The sequence below is a fragment of the Leucopleurus acutus genome (genome assembly GCF_964270905.1).
Source record: "Leucopleurus acutus genome assembly, chromosome: 20".
NCBI classification, from domain to species: Eukaryota; Metazoa; Chordata; class Mammalia; order Artiodactyla; family Delphinidae; genus Leucopleurus; species Leucopleurus acutus.
The window spans coordinates 43,533,651-43,556,653 of NC_139162.1; the positions used below are offsets into that span (position 1 = coordinate 43,533,651).

At 49.4% G+C, this 23,003-nt stretch overlaps 1 protein-coding gene and 1 long non-coding RNA gene across 2 annotated transcripts; one reads left to right on the plus strand and one right to left on the minus strand.

The window, feature by feature from the left end:
* Positions 1–9,262: 9,262 nt before the first annotated feature.
* On the minus strand, positions 9,263–19,082 carry LOC309976964. Its single transcript, XR_014327018.1, has 3 exons — positions 19,007–19,082; positions 16,809–16,913; positions 9,263–9,461 (listed from the first exon to the last, which is right to left on the minus strand). It is a non-coding gene; the product is annotated as an uncharacterized lncRNA (long non-coding RNA).
* Positions 18,642–21,745, plus strand: FFAR2 (free fatty acid receptor 2). The gene is made up of 2 exons (XM_082862831.1): positions 18,642–18,739; positions 19,802–21,745. Exon 2 carries the CDS (start codon positions 19,809–19,811, stop codon positions 20,796–20,798), a length of 990 nt encoding a protein of 329 aa, XP_082718957.1. The 5' UTR covers positions 18,642–18,739; positions 19,802–19,808; the 3' UTR covers positions 20,799–21,745.
* Positions 21,746–23,003: the final 1,258 nt, after the last annotated feature.

Sequence of the window (23,003 nt, forward strand, 5' to 3'; positions counted from 1 at the left end):
TTCTCTCCCCATTCTGTTGTTTATATGGGAAGTGTACCTGTGCTGGGGAGAAATGGTGACTGGAAGAAAGTCTGGGTCCTGGAGGAGAGCTCAGATTGACAATGGAGTAAAAGGAAAATAAGATGCTGGGATTCTGAGGGAGGATCTAGGGGGGTGGCAGTGTCAAGCATCCTGGTTCGTGGGGATGAGAACGTAGCCTCTGTTGTTTCTGGGCCATATAACATGGGCCCAGACAAGACACAGTTCCTGTGGAACCGCGAAGCATAATCTATCATGTATTTATGTGTTTTTGTCAAATGGCTTCCAAGGAAACTGGAGTCACCTTGGATCGATGTGGTTTAAGCAGAGCTGAGGTGGGGAAAAGGCAGAGGTGATGCAGAGTCAGGGGACGGGACACTGGGAGACAGAATCAGAGGCCCTGCCTGCACACAGTGACGGGCTGTGTCAGGACCCCAGCCCTCTGGGGACAGTTGAACACGTGGCCCCACTTTCTTCTTAGGTACTCATGTGTCTAGGGATTCTAGAGTGGTTTTGTGAGACAGGGCTGAGGAATAGCCAATTCAATTGGATTCTGACTAGGGAAGACAGACCAAACAAGGAGTGAGGACAGGGGCAGGGACAGGAGTACGTGAGCAAACTCATATGCAAGTTCGTTTGGTTAGCCCAGGAAAAGATGTAACACAGGATATCTGAATTATGAAAGCGGAACCACATGTGAAAGAATAATCATGGCTTGAGATCTAGAGAAGATAAATTAGATTTGTGGAAACAGAGTTTTGGGGGAAACGGGGCTGAGTGACCTGAGAAAGAGCTCAACTCTTGAACTTCCCCTTCCTGACACATTGCAAGTTCAAGTGTAAATGTTCTTGGCTCCTGGGAGACCCTGAGATGGCAGAAAGTACCTGTGTCTCTGCACCTTGTTCCACAAGTTGGTAAATGTCCATTCAGGGCTGAACTCTGAGAGCCATCTGCTCGGGAATGGCATGAGGCTAGTCACCCAAAACACAGAGCAAGTGCCTGGGAGAAAGGGCCTTAACATCTGACCCAGAAGAGGAAAAGGATGAGAGGCCCAAGTGACCACAGGGTCACCCAGTGGGGGAACAAGGTGAGGAGTTCACTGCCAGTGGACGGGTGAAGCCAGACTAGTAAAGGTCAAGAAAACTGAGTGAGGACTTGAGATAAACTGGTGGAGGGATTACATAAATTGAGGTGGGGAGGCACCTAGCAGAACTGGTCTTCCTCGTCAGAGTACGGAAACGCCCTGGTATTCAGCTGGCCTATATCTAACGGTCCTTACCTCTGTGCTGAGCCTGTTTCCTTTGTGGTGACCAGCTGTGAGTGGATACCTGGAGTTTTGCCTGGCAAGCATCCTTTCCTCCTTCTTCTGGTAACAGCATCCCACTTTTCCTTTAGTCAATCACTCCTTCTCTCCTCTCAGTCCATGTGGCATGGGGTGGGGGGTTGGGGGTAAAAGGCTGGCTCCAAACCAGCTGCAGGGGAGGGCCTGCCACCCAGACTTGGGTTCATGCCCAAGCCAGTCCATCCAGAGTCAACCATTTCTAGATTCTTCTGGAATGATTTGGAAAGAGGCACACTCTTTCCACAGGGTTGTTAGGCTGGTAAAATGTAATCTTGGAACTTTGGGGAGCCACCTTGGCCACTACTTGGAAAGGGCCTGCCTGAGAATGAAGCTGGCATAAGAAAACAGAGCTAAGACATGGAGACACATGACCAACAGCTTCATTTAAGCACCTGGATCGGGCCGTTCCTGAAGCAGCTTTGCCCCAGACTCTTCAATTCCATAGCCCAAACTTCCCATTTTTCCTTAATCAGCCTGGGCAAGTTTCTGTCCCTTAGAACGAAGATATTAATACAAACAGTTGGTAAATAATCTGTCACCAATAATGAAGAATGGATGTTTCTGAAATATATCTTTTATGATATTTCAAAAATAAATGAGAGCAGAGTTGAAGCTATCTTTCTCGTAATTTCACCAACTCATTTGCATTTGGACATGCAAGGGTTAGAGGCAAAGCACATGGACAAGGAACGGCACACAGTCCTGGGCATGCTGGGGACTGCCTTCGCTGCTCTAATACGTCAGATACTTGGTTAACAACAATAACTTAAATCAGAAGAAGTGTGTTCTGCAGGGTTTTTAAAAATAAATTTATTTATTTATTTATTTATTATTTTTGGCTGTGTTGGGTCTTCGTTGCTGCGCGTGGGCTTTCTCTAATTGCAGCGAGCGGGGGCTACTCTTTGTTGCGGTGCGTGAGTTTCTCGTTGCGGGGGTTTCTCTTGTTGCAGAGCACAGGCTCTAGGTGTTTGGGTTTCAGTAGCTGTGGCACACGGGCTCAGTAGCTGTGGCTTGCAGGCTCTGGAGCTCAGGCTCAGTAGTTGTGGCGCACGGGCTTAGTTGCTCCGCGGCATGTGGGATCTTCCCAGACCAGGGCTCGAACTCTTGTCGCCTGCGTTGGCAGGCGGATTCTTAACCACTGTGCCACCAGGGAAGTTCCTGTTCTACAGTTTTAAAAGTGTTTCCACACATATAATCACAACTGAGTCATAAGATAATCACTGAAGTTGGTTTTTTATGCCTTTTTCATCAGCGAGGCTCCAAGGTCCAGAGAAGCTAAGTAGCTTCCTCAAAGATATACAGCCAGGCAATGTTCACACCTGAACCAGAATCTATGTTGATCCTCCAGGTCCAGTGCTCCTTTTACTCCATCAGCTTCCTGAAAAGACAGGAGCCGGTGGGTGGGACTCAGAGACAGCAGTACAGAATTTTGTCCAACATCCACTGGGTGTGCTGCAAGGAACACTAAAGGGCTAAACGTTAGGATCCTGGGAAGGGAAATGAGTCTGCTGGGGCCTCTGCCTGGGTCGCGGAGAACCGGGAATATTATAGAGAACTTCCTGTGGGCTTGGCACTGTTCTAAAGGTTTCACATGCTCTAAACCATGATGCTAGCTCTCCCAAAAGGCTCTCGCTGCAAAGTGTCAGGAAGAAAAAGGCCCACTCCTTTCTCCAGAGATGGAGACACCAGCCCGCATCCTTATTTGTCTTTCATTCCTTCATTCAGCTATATGTACAGAGTATCTGCTCCACGTCAGGCCTTGCTCAAGGTGCGGGGGATACTATGGTCAACGAGACAGAGAAGCTACCAGCTCGCACGAGGTTTACGTTCTGGAAGTGCCCTGGAGTTGGAGGATACTGGTACATCCTTTCAGGTCTAGCATTTGGACTCTCCAGGAATGAGACGCACGTTAGACGATTACTATGTGACCAAACTAATAAAAGACTCCAGGGACTTCCCTGGCGGTCCAGTGGTTAAGACTCCGCGTTTCCGTTGCAGGGGTCTCAGGGTCGATCCCTGGCTGGGGAACTAAGATCCTGCATGCTGCGCAGTGCGGCCAAAAAAATAATAATAATAATAGGGCTTCCCTGGTGGTGCAGTGGTTGAGAGTCCGCCTGCCGATGCAGGGGACACGGGTTCGTGCCCCGGTCCGGGAAGATCCCACGTGCCGCGGAGTGCCTGGGCCTGTGAGCCATGGCCGCTGAGACTGCGCATCCGGAGCCTGTGCTCCACAACGGGAGAGGCCACAGCAGTGAGAGGCCCGCGTACCGCAAAAAATAAATAAATAGATAAAATAAAAATGCTTGTTTGCTTAACCTGAAAGCATGCCTACGTGCGTGTTTCTAATTATTAGGCACAACAAAGAGCTTTTACTGGAGCATTATAAAACCAAGCCTGCGACCTGAGCAGCACTTCTCAGTCACCAGGAAGTGTCGACAAACAAGATGATTTCAGATCCTGGTAAAACACGACGAAGAAAACACAACGGAGTATTGTAATAAGGAGGAGAGGAGGCCTTTAGATGGAGCCGTCAAGACAGGGCTTCCTGAGGAAAGACAGAGAAGTAATCAACTATTGCCTTTCTGCCAGTGGCACGGCGATCTTGGTAAAAGCCTGACCCCGGAGCAGAGCCAGATGAGGAGAGGCAGCTCCAGCTCTGCCGCCTCGCTAGGAGCCTGGAGACTTCCTTTTGGAGGCCGCCACCCTCTCGCTCAATAAAAAGTCAGAGTGAAGTGAAGTTCTTAGGTGTCTGCTCGTGCTCTGGGAAAGGGCCTTTGATGGCACGGAGTAGAAGGACTCAGGAGAGGGCCACGCTGTTGGGGACAAGGCAAGGGGCTCACTTCCAAGAGATGGACGGAACCAGGGCGGGGGAAGAGAGGAGGGTTAGCGAGATGCTGATGGGAATACTGCACAGTGCTGAACGGGGCTAGCGTGAGGCAGAGGAGACGGACAAGGTCATGGCCACGAGGCAGAGAGACATCGTTTCTGCTCCTTGGAACTTCTGACTCAAGCTGTCCACATTCTCTCTGCTGAGCAAGAGAGGAACGGGAGAAGTTGCCGTTGGAATGCTCTGGGAGTTTGTCCAGCACGTGAGCATGATCTGTCCCACGTGCGGCCACCGGAAAAAAGTTGAGGATCACTCCAGGAAGGAGTTTACTTGTCTGGTTACAATTTACAATAGAGGACTATTTTCAGTCTCGTGAAGTGTTTTTGCAAATGTTCCCTCACTTACTCCCCCAAACAATCCTGCTCTATTCACACAGGGCTACAACCCACAAGGAAGCCCAGAGAGGTTAAGCGACTCCCCAGGACCTCACAGCTGATCCAGACAGAGCCCACATGGGAATCCAGCCTGTCTCCCCGACTGCCTGGCTGACATCCCTGAGCTCTACCTTTGGAAGGTTCAGGAGGGAACCAGGCTAAAAGGCATTCAGAGTGGCCAGCTGGCTCCCTTTCGACCTCCCCTTCTGCCTCTGGTCCCTGTGTTCACAACTGAGACTTACAGTTTCACATGAGCACCAGGTGTCCAGAACAGGACCGTGAACTTGAACAACATCACAAAGCCACTGGACCTACTCTTCCTCTGGGACAGTGGCTCTCAAACCTTAGCGCGCACCAAAATCTCCTGAAGGGCTGGTTAAAAGACAAATCGCAATGCTCTACCCCCAGAGTTTTTGATTCAGCAGGTGTAGGGTGAGGGGTCAAGAATGTCCATTTCCAGCAAGTTCCCAGGTGATGCTGATGCTGCCGGCCCAGAGGCCACACTTTGAGAACTGCTGTATCTATGATACAATAGGTGTCTTCCCCTCTTGGAGGGGAGAGTGGTTATGGGACTCTGGAATCCTCATAAGAATAATTCTTCAGGTGGAGGAGTAGGAAGGATGAGAGGGCTAGAAGAATTCAATAGAGACCTAAGGAGACTGGTCTTCCATAAGCGACACCATAGAAAAATCCAATAAAGAAAAGAAGTAGCAGGAAAAGATCGAGAAGTCAGCAGGAAGCAGTGAGATGTGAAGGAGAGGATAGAACGCTGTGGTCCAGCCTCGCGTTTCACTTCCGTTATCAAACAGCAGTATCACAACTTCTGTGTCCCCACACCACCTGCAATCTGATTTACTTATGGAGTTTTAAGAAATCGACTTATTTTTCTCACATACAATTTAGTCTTATGCTAAACAAAGATAAAATAATAATAGTAACAGCCAGTACTATACGTGCCTGCTATGCCCCAGGCACCCACTTACATACACACACTTTATACATAAATGTACACGTGTATACACACACACACACGTGCATGCATACATATACACATTCACTTGAATCCTCACAGCAACCCTACAAGGCAGGTGTGTTATTATTCCCATTCCACAAATGAGGAAACTGAGGGAGGCCTGGAGATGAGTCACCCTGCCCAAGGTTACACAGCTAACAAGTAGCAGAACCAGGACTCCAAGCCACACAGCTGGCTCCAGAGTCCATGCTCTCAACTCCGGAAACTAGGGGTTTAGTGGGTTAACTATAGGTTAGGTAACTTGCCAAAGAACACACGGCCAGAAATGGGATGGGAACCGAGATCTGAATATAACTTGATGACCCTAAAACTTGAGTGTTTCACTCCTGCATACATCTCCCTATGGGTTATGTGTGGTGATGGCAATGAAGGGGCTGCTGAGCTGGGATGGACTCTGGAGAGGAGCTTGGAGCTTTGCCTAAATTAGCCCTGGATACAGCTCCCTCCATTGACTTGGGCTTGAGATGCCATCTTGCCTTCTCCGTACCCCTTGACCTTTAGTAAAAATAAAGCAGAAGCTGACTTTCACTGGTCCACATCATAAAACAACTGTTTTTGGTTCTGAAATATAAAATTATATCAAATATGCTTTTTCAAAGTGGTTACTCCATCGCATGCCATACCCTCTCTCCCCAAATACCCCTACCACCCTCTGTTCCTCAGAGACTAAAGGGGATGTGTCAGCCAGGCCTGGGAAACAAACGCTGGCCTATGGAAAAGTCTCTTAATACTCTGCAGGCCAGAGTAGGGCGTGCTTTCAGGACAAGTCTCTGTTGACCTCAGGAAAGCACTGGACAGGGTTGGGGTGTGACATGCAGTGTAGCGTTTCTCATTCCGTATCAGTCTAGAGGGTTGTAAAAGGGGGAGGAGGTGAGGCCAGCGACGCCCCGGCTTGGTCCTTCTCTCCCTGCTTATCCAGCCTTAACACCTGGACAGGAGCAGAACAGACCGTCCCCAGGCAACCATGGGTGGAAAGGAGGTAACAGCAGGGGTCTAAGGATGCTGGGAACCACCTGTGGCTTGACTTCTGCTCCAGAATGAGATTCCTCAGTAATATTCGTAGTCAGCAAGGGTGGCAAGAAAAGACTCAAGGAGAAAAGCCACTCTCTTCCTTCCCGCTATTTCCTTGCCCATGAGTCTGTGTCATTCACTTAAAATCAGAATGTCACAAACAGCTGTAGAAAATAATAACAGGAAAATGATGCAAGTAAAGTTAGTCAAGAGACACAAAGAACAGTGTCTCCTCTGTTCCTACTAGTCTGGAAAGTGGGCCTGTGCAGCAGGCCAGTGAAGCGGGGAGACAGAGGGAGATGGAGGGGTGAATGACAGATGCCAGGTCCCCCTGGGGGTCCCTACATCGTCAGGCCTCCCCAGTGCCTGGGGGCAATCAAAGCCCTGACAGACAGCAGAGCAAGACACTCTTGTACTCCAATAGGTAACCAGAGAGGTCTTCAAAAACCACACGTCAGATCATTTCATTTCTCTGCGGAAAGCCCTTCCACGGGTTCCCATAACTTTGGGGATGAAGCCCGAATCCTCCCCTTGCACTATGTGATGAGCCTTCCCTCCCCGCTGTCGCGTCTCCGACCTCATTTCCCCTCAGTCTCCCTCAGGGGCATTCTGCCCCAACCACACTGGCCTCCTTTCAGTTCCTCCAACACACTGAGCTCTGTGTTGCCTCAGGGTCTTTGCACAAACTGTCTTGTCCTCCCTCAGCTCTTCCATAGCCCCAGCAGGGTTCCTTCAAGTCTTTGCTCAAGTGCCACCCCTTCAGGGAACACTTCCCCACCATTCAGTTGAAGCCCTCTCACCCCCCGCACGCACACCGTAACTCTATTGTACCATCCGATTTTATTTCCTTCATAGAACGTGCCGCACAGTATATATCTGTATCCTCTCTATTCACGTAGATACTGTTGTATTCTCCCCCTATCCCCACCAACTGGAATGTAAATCCCATGAAGGCAAGAACGATGTCTGTCTTGTTTGGTGCTCCGGCCCCTTTCATTCATGGAGAGGTGAAACGCATGATCTGGTTGTCACCTTGCCCTCAGTTTCCTGATCCAAGAGACTTGTGGGAGCATCTGGGGAGGCTACAGCTGTCCGGGGCGCATGACGCTGGAGAGAAGGAAGGAGGTACCACAGAAACCAGGCATAGAACCTGGGAAAGAGAGGAGGTGTGAGAGCAAGTGCAAAGTCTCATTCTCCAGACAGCAGTGGGCTCAGTGGACCTGCCTCGACTCAGAACGCCTTTCTGGGCTGGCTGGAGCCCCTGGACTTGAAAGCCAGCACCCCAACTTCTAGGAAATCTACTCTGCTGGCCAAAGAATGCCGTGTGATGCAAAACTGGAGAGATTAACCTGCTTTGACTGGATCATGCTGAGAAAGGAACAGGAACTTGGTGAATGCAACGTAGCTCTGGGTTGGGGTGGAGAGGAAGGGAGGTGAAGAAAGAACAGAAGGGAGGGGTCAGACACAGTAACAGGAAACAGGAAGAAAATCTGGGTTGTGTGAATTGTGGATGTAAAGAGAGGCCTGGGAGCACAGTGAGAGCTTGGATTCTGAGAGATCAGTTCACAGGGGCAGAGACTTGAGGGGAGGCCGAGTGCCAGCTGTGGAAGAGCTCACCAAGTGCTCTTCCTCTCTGACCAGTGACTCCTGTGGATGGGAAAACTCTGTGGCCCTAGAAGAGAACAGCCAGCAAGGTGCTTACACACCTACACCCCCTCCCAGAAGCCTGGCGACTTGCCCTGGGAGCACTTGGGGAAGCACCCCGATCGCTGTCGGTGTTCGGGGAAGTGGGGTGCAGAGCACACACCACATAAACACTGAGACTTCTGTAAGTGGAAGGTGCCACTCTGAGCAACAACCTGCCAGGCCACACTGGAGCCCCAGGCAGAGTGGTCCGTCCCCAGCCAGGCCGGTATGTCTTTCTCCTCATCTGGTCCTTTAACTCATCATTTCTCAAAAGATATGTTGAGACACACCGGTATGTGGCAACCAGCGGCAAGAAACACACGTTTCCTGGTATAATTGAAAGGACCAGGGTTTGTGAGTTTAAGTAAACAAAGAAATGAGCAGATACAAGGTGAGCTGTTACGATGTCATTGCCAGTTAGGAGTATTCCGTTACACATTCTAGAGAGAGCGAGAAGGGGGGACATCACAGTGCAGACTGGGGGTCGCACAGGACCTGAGCGTAACACGTCCTGACATAGAACTCCTTCCTCTGGTGCTTTGGGAACTTGCCTTTTCCCACTCTCACGTTCTGTGGTCCAAGCAGGGCTGACCCCAGCCTTCAGCTACATGCTGCAGGCACGTGCAGCGCCTAAAACACTCCCAGCCGGCAGGGCCAGCCTTGAGATCCCGGCTGGGACCTCAGGACAAGAGACACTCCGTCTGCACAGGCTGTGATCCTAGACTGCCAAAGAACGCTACTTGGAACAATCTTACTGAGAAAAGGGCCATCCAACTCCTCTTTTCCCTCAAACCAAGTTCACCCTTCTAGAGAGAGCCCAAGAGGCATCTGGGAGAGTTAGCCAGAATCTGACACTGGTACGGCTTGCAGACAGTCATGTTTGTCATCACCTTACCTTCATGTGGCAGGAGGGCACTTCTGAAACTTCCAAATCCTTGTAGGAACACTTCTTGTCCGGGAAAGGTAGAAGCGGCAAGTCTGAGGTGTCAGGATGAGGTAGGAGGCAGATGGGCCCCTGGACAGAACAGCTGGAGCCTGTCGAGCAGGGTAAATTGGAGCTTTGCTTTCCCTGGACGCTCCAAGGGCAAAGTTAGTGGCAGGAGCTGAGCCCTGCTGAGTGAAGAGATAAGACGGCCACATCTATCACTCCTGAGGTCAGGGAAACCTCCCCAGCTGCACATGCACAGGAAGGCTCCTCGGGGGTCAAAAAGGGAGGGCGGGGCTTCCCTTGTGGCACAGTGGTTAAGAATCTGCCTGCCAATGCAGGGGACACGGGTTCGAGCCCTGGTCCGGGAAGATCCCACATGCCGCGGAGCGGCTGGGCCCGTGAGCCATGGCTGCTGAGCCTGCGCGTCCGGAGCCTGTGCTCCACAACGGGAGAGGCCACAACAGTGAGAGGCCCGCGTACCACAAAAAAAAAAAAAAAAAAAAAGGGCCTAAATGGTTTTACAAAGATCTACCAACCTTCAAAGGACAGATTTCCTCAGTGGTAATGATCCCACAAGCTTGGGGGACTTCCCTCCATGCCAATATCAGGGGTCATGGCACCTCAGTGTGTGGGGTGGCTGAGGTAAGGAAAGCTCCTGGACCACAGAAAGGCGGTGGGAGAGTGCACCAGAATGAGGCTGGAAGACTCCCAGGGCCTGATGGGTCCTGGAAGCAGACAGACATTGGCAGTTGACTACAAAAGTGTGACATTCCCCTAATGTCCCTTCTTTCTTGCTAATGAAACAATTTCATTGAGGTAGGAGTCAACATTGAGATTCAGGGAATGTCGGGCCCTACCTCACATCCAGGAGATGAGTCTCCATTAGTATAACCAATGGAAACACCATTCTCCTTACCTTGATTGGTTTTAGGGGTGGCAGGTGACACAATTCTGGCCAGTGGGATGTGAATGGAGTCTGCTAGTGGAGAGGCAGGAGTGGGTGAAGAGGCTTTCAGAAACCTTTCCTGGACTTTATAAAGGACCAAGAGAAGGGACATTCTGTCTTCTGGCTTTGGGCACTGCTGTGTGATACCTGGAGTTCCTGCAGACATTTTCATCTCTGGGGCACCAGCCCCAAGAGAAAAGCCAATGAGAAGGATGCCAGAAAAGCTGGAAGGATGCTACATCCTTGATGATATTACTGAACCACCAAATTAACCAAATCTGAACATTTCTTACCTCTGGACTTTTATGGAAGATCATAAATGCTCTTGTTGTTTGAATCGTTTTGAGTTGATTCTGTTACTCTATCTCTTGCCGCCCAAAGCACCCTAAATATTTCTTCATAATAAGGATTTCAGTATTTATTTGATTTGAGTAGTGAGAAGATACTGGTAAATTTTAAGCCAGGGATGGGACCGACGTGCTCAGGTTATGGTCTAAAATGATTACTCTGGGGCTTCCCTGGTGGTGCAGTGGTTGAGAGTCCGCCTGCCGATGCAGGGGACACGGGTTCGTGCCCCGGTCCCAGAAGATCCCACGTGCCGCGGAGCGGCTGGGCCCGTGAGCCATGACCGCTGAGCCTGCGCGTCCGGAGCCTGTGCTCCGCAACGGGAGAGGACACAACAGCGAGAGGCCCGCGTACCGCAAAAAAAAAAAAAAAAAAAAAAAAAAAAAGGGAGGGCGCACCACCCCATAATAAGTGCTGTCAAACCTCCCACAGGCCTCTGTGCTGGACTCTATCTTGGCAAAAAGATGCGCACGCGTATTGGGAGGGTCCTAGGGCAAGTCAGGTGTGGAAAAGAAACGAGATAATTGGCCAAAGGGAAACAATGACGCGGAAGAACTGCCGCTATGTAAATGATTTGACCGCCTCTTTACTGCGCTCCTCCTCATTGGGGAGGACGCCCATACTCTTTCTCTCCAGGTGTGTATTTGTGCCTTGCTTCCGTCTTAAATAAACTGTTTCTCTGTGTGCTCTCCCACTTGTTGTGCTGTGTCTTCAATAATAAACTTGGTACCGAATTTTACAGTCTTTGTCTCTTTGAGAAATTCATTTTTCAAACGGGGCAAGAGCCAGGGGAACCTTGCTTCTAGCCTCTCGTCCCGGGTGCTCTAGCGGCTAGGATTCCTGGTTTTCATCCAGGCTACCCAGGTCCAATTCCTGGGCAGGGAACTCAGGTTTCACTTCAAGCCACTACTCACTGCTGTCTCTCCCAGAACAAGGAGAGGAATCAGGGCAATTGAGTAGTCAGCCCCTCCCTGAGACACAGGATGGGATTTCTGACAAGTAGACTCTTTACTGCATCGAGGACGTCACTAACCCTTGTATGAGGGAGAGGGAAAGGAAGCACTGACAGATGTTTCAAAGAAGCAAATGGTAGAAGCTCAGTCAGTCAAGGGTGGCGAAAAGGCACATAGTATCAGGGAGGTACTTTATCCTAGGTTTTCTCAACTCAAGCAGAACATTGTCAGAGAGCCTCACTTGATTCCACAATTCTCTGCATCTATGACCGGCCTGGCAGCCTCATCCACGTCCTTAGCCAAATGCTGCCAGGACCTGCCACCTCCACCCCTTCAACGGCCCAGTCCAGACGCGTCCGCATTCGCGTTTACCTAGTCTCACCTCTGCTTCCACAGCAGCACGCTCTGTGGCCCACGGTTCTCAGCTGGACTGGGCACTGAGGATACAGCAGCGTGGCTTTCCTGGACAACTGGGGCTGTCCCTCCACCAACCAGGTGGGATGGCTGCTGCTTCAGTGGAGCATCCTACAGTGCTGTGCTTAGGTTATTTGACCGAGAAACAGATGACACCTGTGTCAAAAAATATACAAATAAAAGTCATCTAAATTTTGCCCAGTGACAGCTGGCTGGTGTGCTAACAGACTATTTACATCTAACCTTGTGTCCCTAAGACAAAACTGACTGCTGCTATCAGAACATGGTTTGAATCATATTCATCCAATCCTAGGAGGGACTCCAGGGGCCGTAGAACCTGACAATAGTGTGGCTGGTTGCAATGCTCTGTGTAGGACATTCTTTCCCATCTGCTGAGGTTGTTTTCCCTGAGAAGCCCAGATCTGATGGTATAGGTTGAGATGGGTCCTTCCTTGGGCACACAACAGGCCCCCGGGGATGCAATGCAAAGGTGGCAGAATTGCGGGAAGAGGAGGCTCACCTGCAAAAGTTGCAGAAGTGCAATTTGGAAGAGACTACCAGTTTTTCCGCTTATTAAAAAGTCCGAGTTTTAACAGCACATTGCACCCAGCTAAAAGACCACTTTCCCAGACCTCTTTGCAGGTGGTGTGGTCCTGTGACTTAAGTTCCTGTCAGTGAGTTATTAGCAGAAGTGTTATGTGGAACTTCTAAGACGTCTGTTAAATTGAGAAGGAGTGAACGCTTCTTCCCTTCCTCTATTCTGTTGCCAGGAACATAGACGTGATGGCTGGAGTTCCAGGTTGCATATTTGACCACGAGGACGAAGGCCACCTAGGACTGGAAGAGCAAAGGCCTAGAGAGCTCCGAAGTATTCCTGGGGCTGCCAAGCACAGTCCTCGACTACATACCTTCAGGCTGCTTTTATGTGACAGAGAAATATAATTCTATCTTATTTACACCACTATTAATTACCTAGGGTTGTTACATTATCTGCAATGGAATCCAGTCCGAACTGATTGAAGTTTCAGCATATATCAACTTTCCAGAAAACTAAAATTTCGGTCTTCAGTTTTTGATGACTTTTTCTGATGACATTTAAAATTCCATTTTCAAAATGGAATTAGAATAATTTAGGAGGCAAAGGAGAGCAGCAATATCACAAAAGCAGCCATTTATTTGGCCTTATTCTTCCCTTTTGTTCTTCTCCATCCATCATCTGTTTTCCTTCCAACATTTATGATGGTTAATATCCGTCTCTAAGTGGTAGAAGCTGGAAGAGTGGGTATCTCGGGGGTGGGAGGGTTGCTAACTGAGGTGGGCATGAGGGGACTTATAAAGGTGCTGAAAATGGTCTCTATCTTCATCCAGTCAAGTGGTCACACAAATGTATATATATGTTAAAAGTCATCAGCTTACCCCGCAAGATTGGTACTCCTTATTGTGTATACGTTACCCTTCAATCAAAACAATTTCTAAAAACCCTCCCTAAAATTCTACACCTTTTTATGGCCATGATAGATATTATAGTCTTAGAAGTATTCTTCCTCTCCATATTTGCTATTCCAGATTTATATAATTTTGGTACTCTCTCCTTCTTCCTAACCCAATTTTGTCAGATTGGGAAAGTGCTCAGTTAATAATCATCTTCCCAGAGGCCCTTGTAGCCAGGAGTTGTCATGAGATACAGTGCTAGCCAATGAGAACTAGGCAGAAACTGGCTGGGTAGGGCTTCTAGAAAAGCTACAATTTTCCTGATTCAAAAAGGGGTAGATTGGGTGATAATGATGTGCGGGTTCATTAACTGTAACAGATGTACCACTCTGGTGGGGAATGTCAACAATGGGGGAAACTATGCGTGTGTGGGGGGTGTGGTTTATCTCTGTACCTTCTGCTCAATTTCGCTGTGAACCTAAAACTACTGTACAAAATAAGGTCTATTTAAAAAAAGTTTTAAAAGGGATAGATCTGGCTCTCATGTGTCTTTTGCTCTCTGTCCCATCCCCCGCCTTGTTTTCCTGCTCAGAATATAGATGCTTATTAAGATTACGAAGCAGAAAGCCAAAATCTAGGGATGGCGGAACAGAAAAGCTAGAAGGAGCGTGTGTTTTTGAGGGCTGCTCCTGGGCAGCTGCCCCAGCCTTGGATTCCCTATTTCCTTCGTGTGACATGAGAAAAAGAAAGCTCTATGTGTTTAAGTCTCTGTTATTTGGCATTCTGGGCACATTTGACAGTCCCCAACTAAGATACAAGCTTTTTAGCTTTATGCACGGTGGCAAAGACTTCTTGAGACAGAAGGGGACTCTCAGGTGCTAATTCACTGTGGCTTCGGGCCGTGGTACCACAAGGGCCCAAGGCAAAAAAAAAAGGAGGACCTGAAGACACCTGCTAAACTAAGACGACTTCATTTGCATGGTCCCATCCTCCCTTCTCTTGATAAGTATTCACTGCTCACTATGGGACCTGAATTCTTCTAACGATGGAAGGAGCTGGCAGAGGATCTTGGTTCATCTAAACTTTTCTGAGAGCCAGTAGTAAAGTATTATATCAACTACTTCACTGTTTCTCAATCTATTTTCAACCAACTCCCACTTCTGATCAACACAAACTGTACTTTCTATAGACTGCATTAAGAAAACCAGGGCTTTCCCCTCTCCTGGGAAATGCCACATGTCCTATCATTTCCCCTGCCTGCCCCCAAGGGTTCCTGCTACTCTCCCCACCCTTCTTGAGAATCAGCAGTCTAACCTAAGTTTCCTAAGATACTGCAAACTGCAGTTACCCTGGTAAACTCCAGTGATGCCACAACTACTAGGGGAAGATGACTTGCATATGTGACAGAAGCAGGTTAAGGGAGGAAAGCAGAAGGAAGGTTGGGCTGAGAAGAGGAACACAGAGCATTTGGTTTTGCCCTGAGTTGGCTCAATTTTTGCAGGATCAGCCAGCACCTGACTGCAAGCACTTCCAGCTTTACTAAGAGAATCTGTCCCACTTCTACTTCCAAAGACTCTCCCGCCTCTCCTTTTTGACTCAGGGTCAACACTGAAAGGCAATCCAAAGTGACAGCCGGAGGCCTTCTGCTCTTTTCCAAGGGTAGCGTGAGCCCATGAAAGCTACCCAGTGGTCTGGGCTGGAAGCTGTGGGTAGCCAAGGGGACGGGAAGTGGGGGACTTTTTAATCCAATTCTTGCTCTGAAGGTCAGCTCTGCAGGGACAGCAGTGGAGAAGAGGGATCAGGCAGGAAAGCAAAGGTCAAACAACCTCTTCAAGATGCCAGGAATAAAGGGGCAGCCTTCTCCCAAGTTCTTATTTCTATTTCACAATTTATATCCAGGACCTTATAAACATTCTTGCTCATAAATGCTAAATGACACAGCAAACTTAGTAGAGAGCAACAGTAAACGGTGTCTCCCCTCTATTCCCTGTGTATCCAAAATATTTAGAGACAGGGAGGGACCAATGTAAGATCACAGCATCTGGGATCTGAGGTTACAGCAGGAACGAGAACATCTGAAAGGCTGAGAGATGCCTGTGGATCCTAGGAAACTAGGGATGAAGGTCATTCCTTCATGGTTTCAGGGAAAGAGCGAGGGCCACCAGCAGGAAGGCTGGAGACCGTGCAGACATTCCTTGTGGGACGCAGATGACATGACCTTACACCCTTGCCTGTGCCCTTGGGTCCTCCTGTGTGGGATTTACAGGACTCCTGGGGGATGCCAGGGAAATTGGTTCTAACCTGGACCCTCCCAGTACAGTGCGGAGTACAGCGCAGTGGTGACCACTGTGGACCCCAGGGCCAGACTGCCTGGGTCCCAAGTTTAGAATTCAGCTCTTCTATTTATCAGCTGTGTGACTTCAGGCAAATTACTTAACCTCTTTCTATCTCAGTTTTCTCATCTGTAAAATGGGGATGAGTATGCCAACCTCACAGAAGCGTTGAAAGATTAAATGAGTTCATCTTTGCAAAACTCTTAGTGCAGTGCCTGGTACATAGTATCATTTGAATGGGCAATAAATGTTGGCTGGTCTCCTATGTTTGCTGTAACAGATTGTCACAAACTGGGTGGCTTAACAGAAATGCATTCTCTCACAGTTCTGGAGGATAAAAGTCCAAAATGAGTATCACTGGGCTGAGGAAAACACATACTCTGCCCCCTCCAGCTCCCGGGGGCTGCTGACATTCCTTGGCTTATGGCCACATTGCTCCAATCTCTACCTCTGTGATCACACTGCCTTCTCCTCTTCTGTCTGAAATCTCCTTGTGCCTCCTTCTTATAAGAACGTTTGTGATGTTTAAGGCCAGGTAATCTAGGATAATCTCTCTATCGTAATACTCTTTTTTGTTTGTTTGTTTTTTGCGGTACGCGGACCTCTCACTGTTGTGGCCTCTCCGGTTGCGGAGCGCAGGCTCCGGATGCGCAGGCTCAGCGGCCATGGCTCACGGGCCCAGCCGCTCCGCGGCATGTGGGATCTTCCCGGACTGGGGCACGAACCCGTGTCCCCTGCATCGGCAGGCGGACCCTCAACCACTGCGACACCAGGGAAGCCCTATCATAATTCTCCTAATCACACCTGTAAAATTCTTTTTTTAAAATTTTTTGCCATGTAATGTAACATTCACAGGTTCTGGGGATTAGGATGTGGTTATGTCTTGGAGGGACCATTATTCCACCACCACAGCTGGTATACTATTATTGGCCAAGAGTCCAGTCTGATAACGGTAAGCAGGTGGACAGAGAGTGAAGGAGGGAGGGGTCTCTGCAGAGGAAGGTTGGGGTATGGTTACCAGCAGTGCATGGCAAAAACCCATGATGCCCACTACAGAGGCCAACAGAGACAGGGTCTGAAGGGTACTCCTAAGATGCTAGTACTGACCTGTTCCTTATTTCTCTTCTTCAGTACTGCAGCTGCACTGGAGATGGCTGCGGAGGTGGAGGACACCACTATTGGGATGACAGAGAAAGCCTGGACAAGTGGTGGCTAAAACAAGAGAATGCAAGTGGGGCAGGGCATAAACTGTCACCTTCGTACTATCATAAGGCCACTCCAGGGGCTCAAAAAGCCTAATACGCACATGCAAGTAGGCTGAACTGCACTGGCATAAGGGAGCAACAAAATCTAAAGTCATTTGGATGCACTGGTCTAGAATCATCTTCCCTCTAATTCCCCAGGAGAGTTCCATTCTCTCTGGCATTCTGAAGTTCTTCATTTACTGTTATTTATTTAAAGTTATGTGCCCCAAATCGCAACGGATCCTCTCTATTTCCACTGCTACATTCTCCTGAATCCATGCCGTCATCAACCGTCCCTAGATGACTGCAGTGAATGTCTATTTGATCGCTCTGCTTCCAACTTCATTCCCCTGAAGACCATTCTTCACGCAGAGCTGGCGTGAGCTTCTCAACTCTCAAGCCGTCCCTCTCCTCTTACGGCCCGTAAGTGACTTCACGCAGCTTATGAATGGAACCCCAGCTCCTTTCTGTCATCAGGAAGGTCCTGCGTGGTCTCGCCCTGGCCCACCACGCTCCAATCACACTGGCATTTCTGTTCCCCCCACGTGCAAAGGTGCTTCCTGCCTGGCACTCGTTGTTTCCTCCACCCAGGCCACTCATCTTCCGGGACCTGACACAGTCCGTTCACCAAATTCAGCTCAACCTCTCAGATGTCAGTTCAGCTCAGCAGTACCTCTCTGACCCCCGGCACACCACGGCCACTCTCCCTGTCATCACTCTGCTTCATTTCCTTCATAATGTCTGTCACTGTGCAATCACTCCTCTGTTCCTATTTGCTTGTTATTACTTATCTCCCTCCACTAGAATGTATCTTTGTTTCCTCAGATGTGTGTTTCAAAAGTCAGAGAGGGAGAAATAGCGAGAAAAGAACAAGGGTGGCTAGGAGGTTGGGCCCAGCTCTCCCGAATCCCTGCCTCTTTCCGAAGCTAGACGGCATTCCTGTGCCCTAAGCCCCTTCTACCAGGTGGCTCGCTCTCTATGAAGCTGTCCAGCAGGCTTGGGTGGAGGGACCACTTCTACTTTTGCATCCGTTACGTGTGAAGCACTGGCTTGTATGCTTTCTACACGCTATCTCAGGGACTCCTCACAGAAGTCTTGGGATGTAAGTATTCCCATCCTCACTTGACTGAGAAAGAAACTAAAGGAAACTAAAGTTCAGAAAATTGCCTCAAGGTCACAAGGGAGGGATTTGATTTGAGCCCACATCTGCATGACTCTGAATCCCACGCTATTTCCACCCCAACAAGACATAGGCTAGGAGAAAGCAATCTGTTTCGACCGGGAGGGCAAAAGACATCTGTTGGGGGCAGAGGGCAGGAAACTATACAGAAAGAGGAAAATTGAAGAATAAAAGGAAGCATAAAACCTCTTTTCTGAGATTGAGTAGAATTACAGAAGAAATCACCTAGAAAAGAGAAGAAGATGAGATCATCTGACTTGGGAAATGGGGGGAAAAAATGTTTGGGATTGAAAAAAAAATTCAGAAACTAAGGACGGAAAATCTGAGTTTGGAAGTCAGAGTGGGGATCTCTTGGTGTGGGGCGGTGGGGAGAACAAAGACGCTGGAACCCTTTCCACTGGGTTCGAGAGGAGACAGCGCTCAATTACTGATCTTCTCCTCTCTGGTCACGTGACTAGCGCTGGTATAAAAGCTTTCTACCGGCCAGGTTCCTTACAATTTTTTCCTGTGTGAAATGGGCGGTCGCAGCGGCTAAAGCTTTGTTCCTCTTTTCCACAAGCTTTCAGACTTTCCTTCAGGACTAATCCCAAGAAGCCCTCTCTCCGGAAACAAAGGCAAGACAAGGCAGCTGGCTTAGTACCTGCGCCCTGGGAAGCGATGCCGGGGATCGGAACTGGAGGGAAACGGGTTGGGGCTGGGGGACAGGGGTGGGGCTGGCGCTGGATGCAGTCTGTCGGAAACTGAATGCAAGGATCACATCCAGAAATGGGAGCCGGTGGGGGGGCAAGGAATCGCGGGCCAGGCCCTAAGACGGGAGAGAGGACGGAGGGCCCAGACCGTGTGGGGGTAGTGAGTGCTACAAACCAGACAGAAACGGTTACCTCATCAAGAAGAGTTCCTCTGTTTATGGTCGAAACACCCAGCTCCTGAGCCAGTTACTGCCCATGTGCTTTTCTGAATATCCTCTCAAGTCTTTGGAAGGGCAAGCCCCAGAGGACAGCGCTGGCTTACCCTTCCTCCCCGAGGTCCCTCCCTACTTCCCCTTTTCAGTATAGTCCTTTTCAGTATAGTCCCAGAATTGGACAGGGGAGGGAAAGGTGGAGGAGAATTTGTGTTCTGCAAAAAGGAGAAGGAAAAGAGGTAGGGAGATGGATTGGGGGCTGGGCACCTGCTTCCTGGGCGTGTGGCAGGGTCCTGAGGAGGAAGGAGCACGGGTCGCGGGGCCTGGGTTTTCACAGCCCGAGCTCTCCTGAGAGACATTGTCCAGCTCCCTCCTTGCTGTAGTGAGGTTTGCCTTTTCTCTCTGCAGGTCTCTGGCTGAGGAAAGGCCTTAAGGAAAGCTGGAAACTGATTAACACTAACTTCCTGTATCTGTGACAAGAGAAGGAGAAAGGCTAGGAAAACCGGAGGGGGAATTCCCTTGGGAAGCCAAGGGTTGGCCTCCCCCAGAGACACACAATGGCAAACATAATAGCTACTGCTTAATATCCGGCCCCAGGCAAAGTCAACAATTGCTCTGAGCAGTTCGGGCAGGTGGTGTGTGCAGTGGTGGGAGCAGAAAGCCCTGGCCTGGGAAAGGGAGAGTGCCTGGGAGGATGTCCACAGACTGAGCGCGACCAGGGTCTGCAGGCTGTGAGGTGGGCCTCCTGACCCTGCCCTTTTTTATCCTCTTCCAGAACAGTCATGCCCAGCTTGAAAAGCTCCTTGATCCTCACAGCCTACATCATCATCTTCCTCACTGGTCTCCCTGCCAACCTCCTGGCACTGCGGGCCTTTGTGGGGCGCGTCCGCCAGCCGCACCCCGCGCCCATCCACATCCTTCTGCTCAGCCTGACGCTGGCGGACCTCCTGCTGCTTCTGCTGCTGCCTTTCAGGATGGTAGAGGCCGCGTCTGACTTCGTCTGGTACCTGCCTGAGCTAGTCTGTGCTGTCACGGGTTTTGGCTTCTACAGTAGCATCTACTGCAGCGTGTGGCTCCTGGCGGCCATCAGCATCGAGCGCTACCTGGGAGTGGCTTTCCCCGTGCGGTACAAGCTGTCCCGCCGGCCTCTGTATGGAGTGATTGCTGCTCTGATCTCCTGGATCCTGTCCTTTGGTCATTGCACCATAGTGATCATCACTCAGTACCTCAACTCAGGCCAGAGGCTCACGAACGTGAGTAGCATAATGTGCTACGAGAACTTCACGGCAGAGCAGCTGGAGGTGGTGATTCCCGTGCGGCTGGAGCTGTTCCTCGTCCTCTTCCTCATCCCCATGGCGGTCACCATCTTCTGCTACTGGCGCTTTGTGTGGGTCATGCTCACCCAGCCCCACGTGGGGGCCCAGAGGCGGCGCCGAGCCGTGGGGCTGGCTGTGGTGACCCTCCTTAATTTCCTGGTGTGCTTTGGGCCATATAACGTATCCCACCTGGTGGGGTTCCACACGAAGGTGAGCCCCCCGTGGCGGGCAGAAGCCGTGGTATTGAGTTCCCTCAATGCCAGTCTGGACCCCTTGCTTTTCTATTTCTCTTCTTCAGCCGTGCGCAGAGCCTTTGGGAAGGGGTTGCAGGCACTGCGGCATCGGGGCTCCTCCCTGCTGGGACGCAGAGGCAAAGAGACAGCAGAAGTGGCGAATGTGGACAGGGGTGTGAGTCAAACAGAGGGAGCGCCGAGTTCTGACTACACCACAGACTAAGGATGTCCCTGGACCTTCGGAGGCACTCTGGGTTTTGTATGAATTGAGCAGGCTGGGAGAGGGAGAACACGGGTTCCTGGCCCGGAATCAGGAATCCTCAGACCCAAACCACGACGGGGACTGTAAAAAAATCTCTCTCACCAGCTCTGTATCCTTTCCTGACTGAATTTTCCTTCCCAAAGGAGCACAGCTCCAGGACGAAAGAAGAAACAGTTGGGCATAGCAGCACTAACAGACCAGAGTTTCCGAAGCAATGTAGAGAAATCAAATGCCGATTGTCCGTGTGAGGTGGCTGGTAGCTGAAGCAGAGAGCCCTAAAACAACCTTGCCACCAGCTTTGAAACAACACCTACACACTGGTCTAGTTGTTGGTGCTAGAATGAAGCCACTGGGAAAGAGATGGGAGAGAAATTCTAAATGAGGTCAAAGAAGATGCAGGAAGGTTCTGAACCAAGGGGATTAGGAGGGAGGACTGGGGCTTAGAGCTATAATGACCTAGGTGTGGGCAATATCCATCTGACCTGCTGCTCTTTAAGAATGATCCAGTCGTCTCCATGTGTGTACCTGTCTCCCCCAATAAACTGGGAGCCACCTGAGGTCTGGGTCTTGTCTTCTCCCTCCATGGCGCAGGTCAGAACCCAGCTTGGCAACCATCAGTTAGAGCTCAACACTGATGAGCACAGGAAAAAACCTGGTCTGGCCGGTTGAAAATAAAGATTAGGGATTTCCCTGGCAGTCCAGTGGTTAAGACTCTGTGCTTCCACTGCAGGGGGCGTGGGTTCCATCCCTGGCTGGGGAACTAAGATCTTGCATGCTGCGTGGCATGACCAAAAAAAAAAAAAAAAAAGAATTAAAATAAAGTTTATAAAACTCTGAAGAGAGCGTCCACAATTTTTGTAATATTTCTGCAAGCACAAGGAGAGCAAAAATAAGATGGAGAACTAGACTCAGCAGTGAAGGGGGAGGATGGTGCATCTGAAACCACAGAAATATGTTAAAGGTGCAATAAGAGTGGAGGGATGGATTCCTGTTTAGATTGATGAATAGAGAGATTGGACTCAGACAGAGGATTGAGGCGAGTCCCAGCTCAAAGTTATTGGTGTATCACAGAGGCTTAAAACACGTTATCCTCCAGCTTAGAAACCTGCAGAGTTTTCCTTTCATCAGAAATTTTCCTCTCAGGAACTCATATCTTATCATCCCATTGCCTGCTCTGTATCCTGTCTCCCTTCCCAATTCTACCTGCCTAACAGTTCTCCGCAAGAAGAACCCCTAGACTGTGCTCTCCAACACCTAATGGTTTGCAGCAGAGGCTATACATCAGAATAACACGTAGAGGTATAAAAATAATACAGAGAGCCACCTCAGATCTACTGACTTGGAATCTCTGGGGGTGGGGCTGCAGCAGGTGAGATTTAAAAAGCTTCCCAGGTGATTATGAAGGGCAGCTCAGGTCAGGAGCCACTGGCCTAGCTCAGGGGCCCAAGAAATTATCCTTCAGAGACCTTTTCCTGCATCTAAGTCCTTCTCACCTCAAATTCAGATTCTTTGCTTTTTCGCCTCTTATGAAACCCTACTCAACATTCACTTTCTTCGGAAAGACTTTCCTTATTACTCCCACTGAACTGGGAGCTCATTTTCTGTGTTTCTTCCTCAACACAACACCAGACTGGTGTCGTAAGAGCTCTGATTTCAGTGTTGATTCCGCTTACCAGTGGGATGACCTTGAGCAAGTCGCAACCCCCAAGCCACAGTTTGCAAAGCATCATAATGAGGATACCGTATGCCTCTCAGGGTTATTCTGAGGAGTCAAATGAGACTGCATAGATCAAACTGCTGAGAAACTATACAGTGTTATTTAGCTCTAAGATACCAACCTGTGTGAAACAAAGGTGTTCTCCCACTTAAAAGAGACATGGCAAGTAGAATATTTAAAATGACGGAAATAATATATAGTCAACTATATAGGATGGTTTGACAGTAACGTGTCAGAAAAATATCTGGGATTTTCAGCTGACTGTAGGCTTCCTATGCATATATGTCATATATTACACCATCCAAAAAAAAAAAAAAAAGAGCTGATTTGATTTTGGGTGGCATTAAAAGAAACTGAGTCTAAACAAGTTGATGACACAACCACTCCACTGAGATCTAATCAGTAACACATTGAGTACTAAGCAGCACATTTTTGAAAAGGAAATTAAC

Excerpts from the sequence above, each read along its gene's own strand:
- FFAR2 (XM_082862831.1), top strand. The coding sequence starts at position 19,809 with ATGCCCAGCTTGAAAAGCTCCTTGATCCTCACAGCCTACATCATCATC.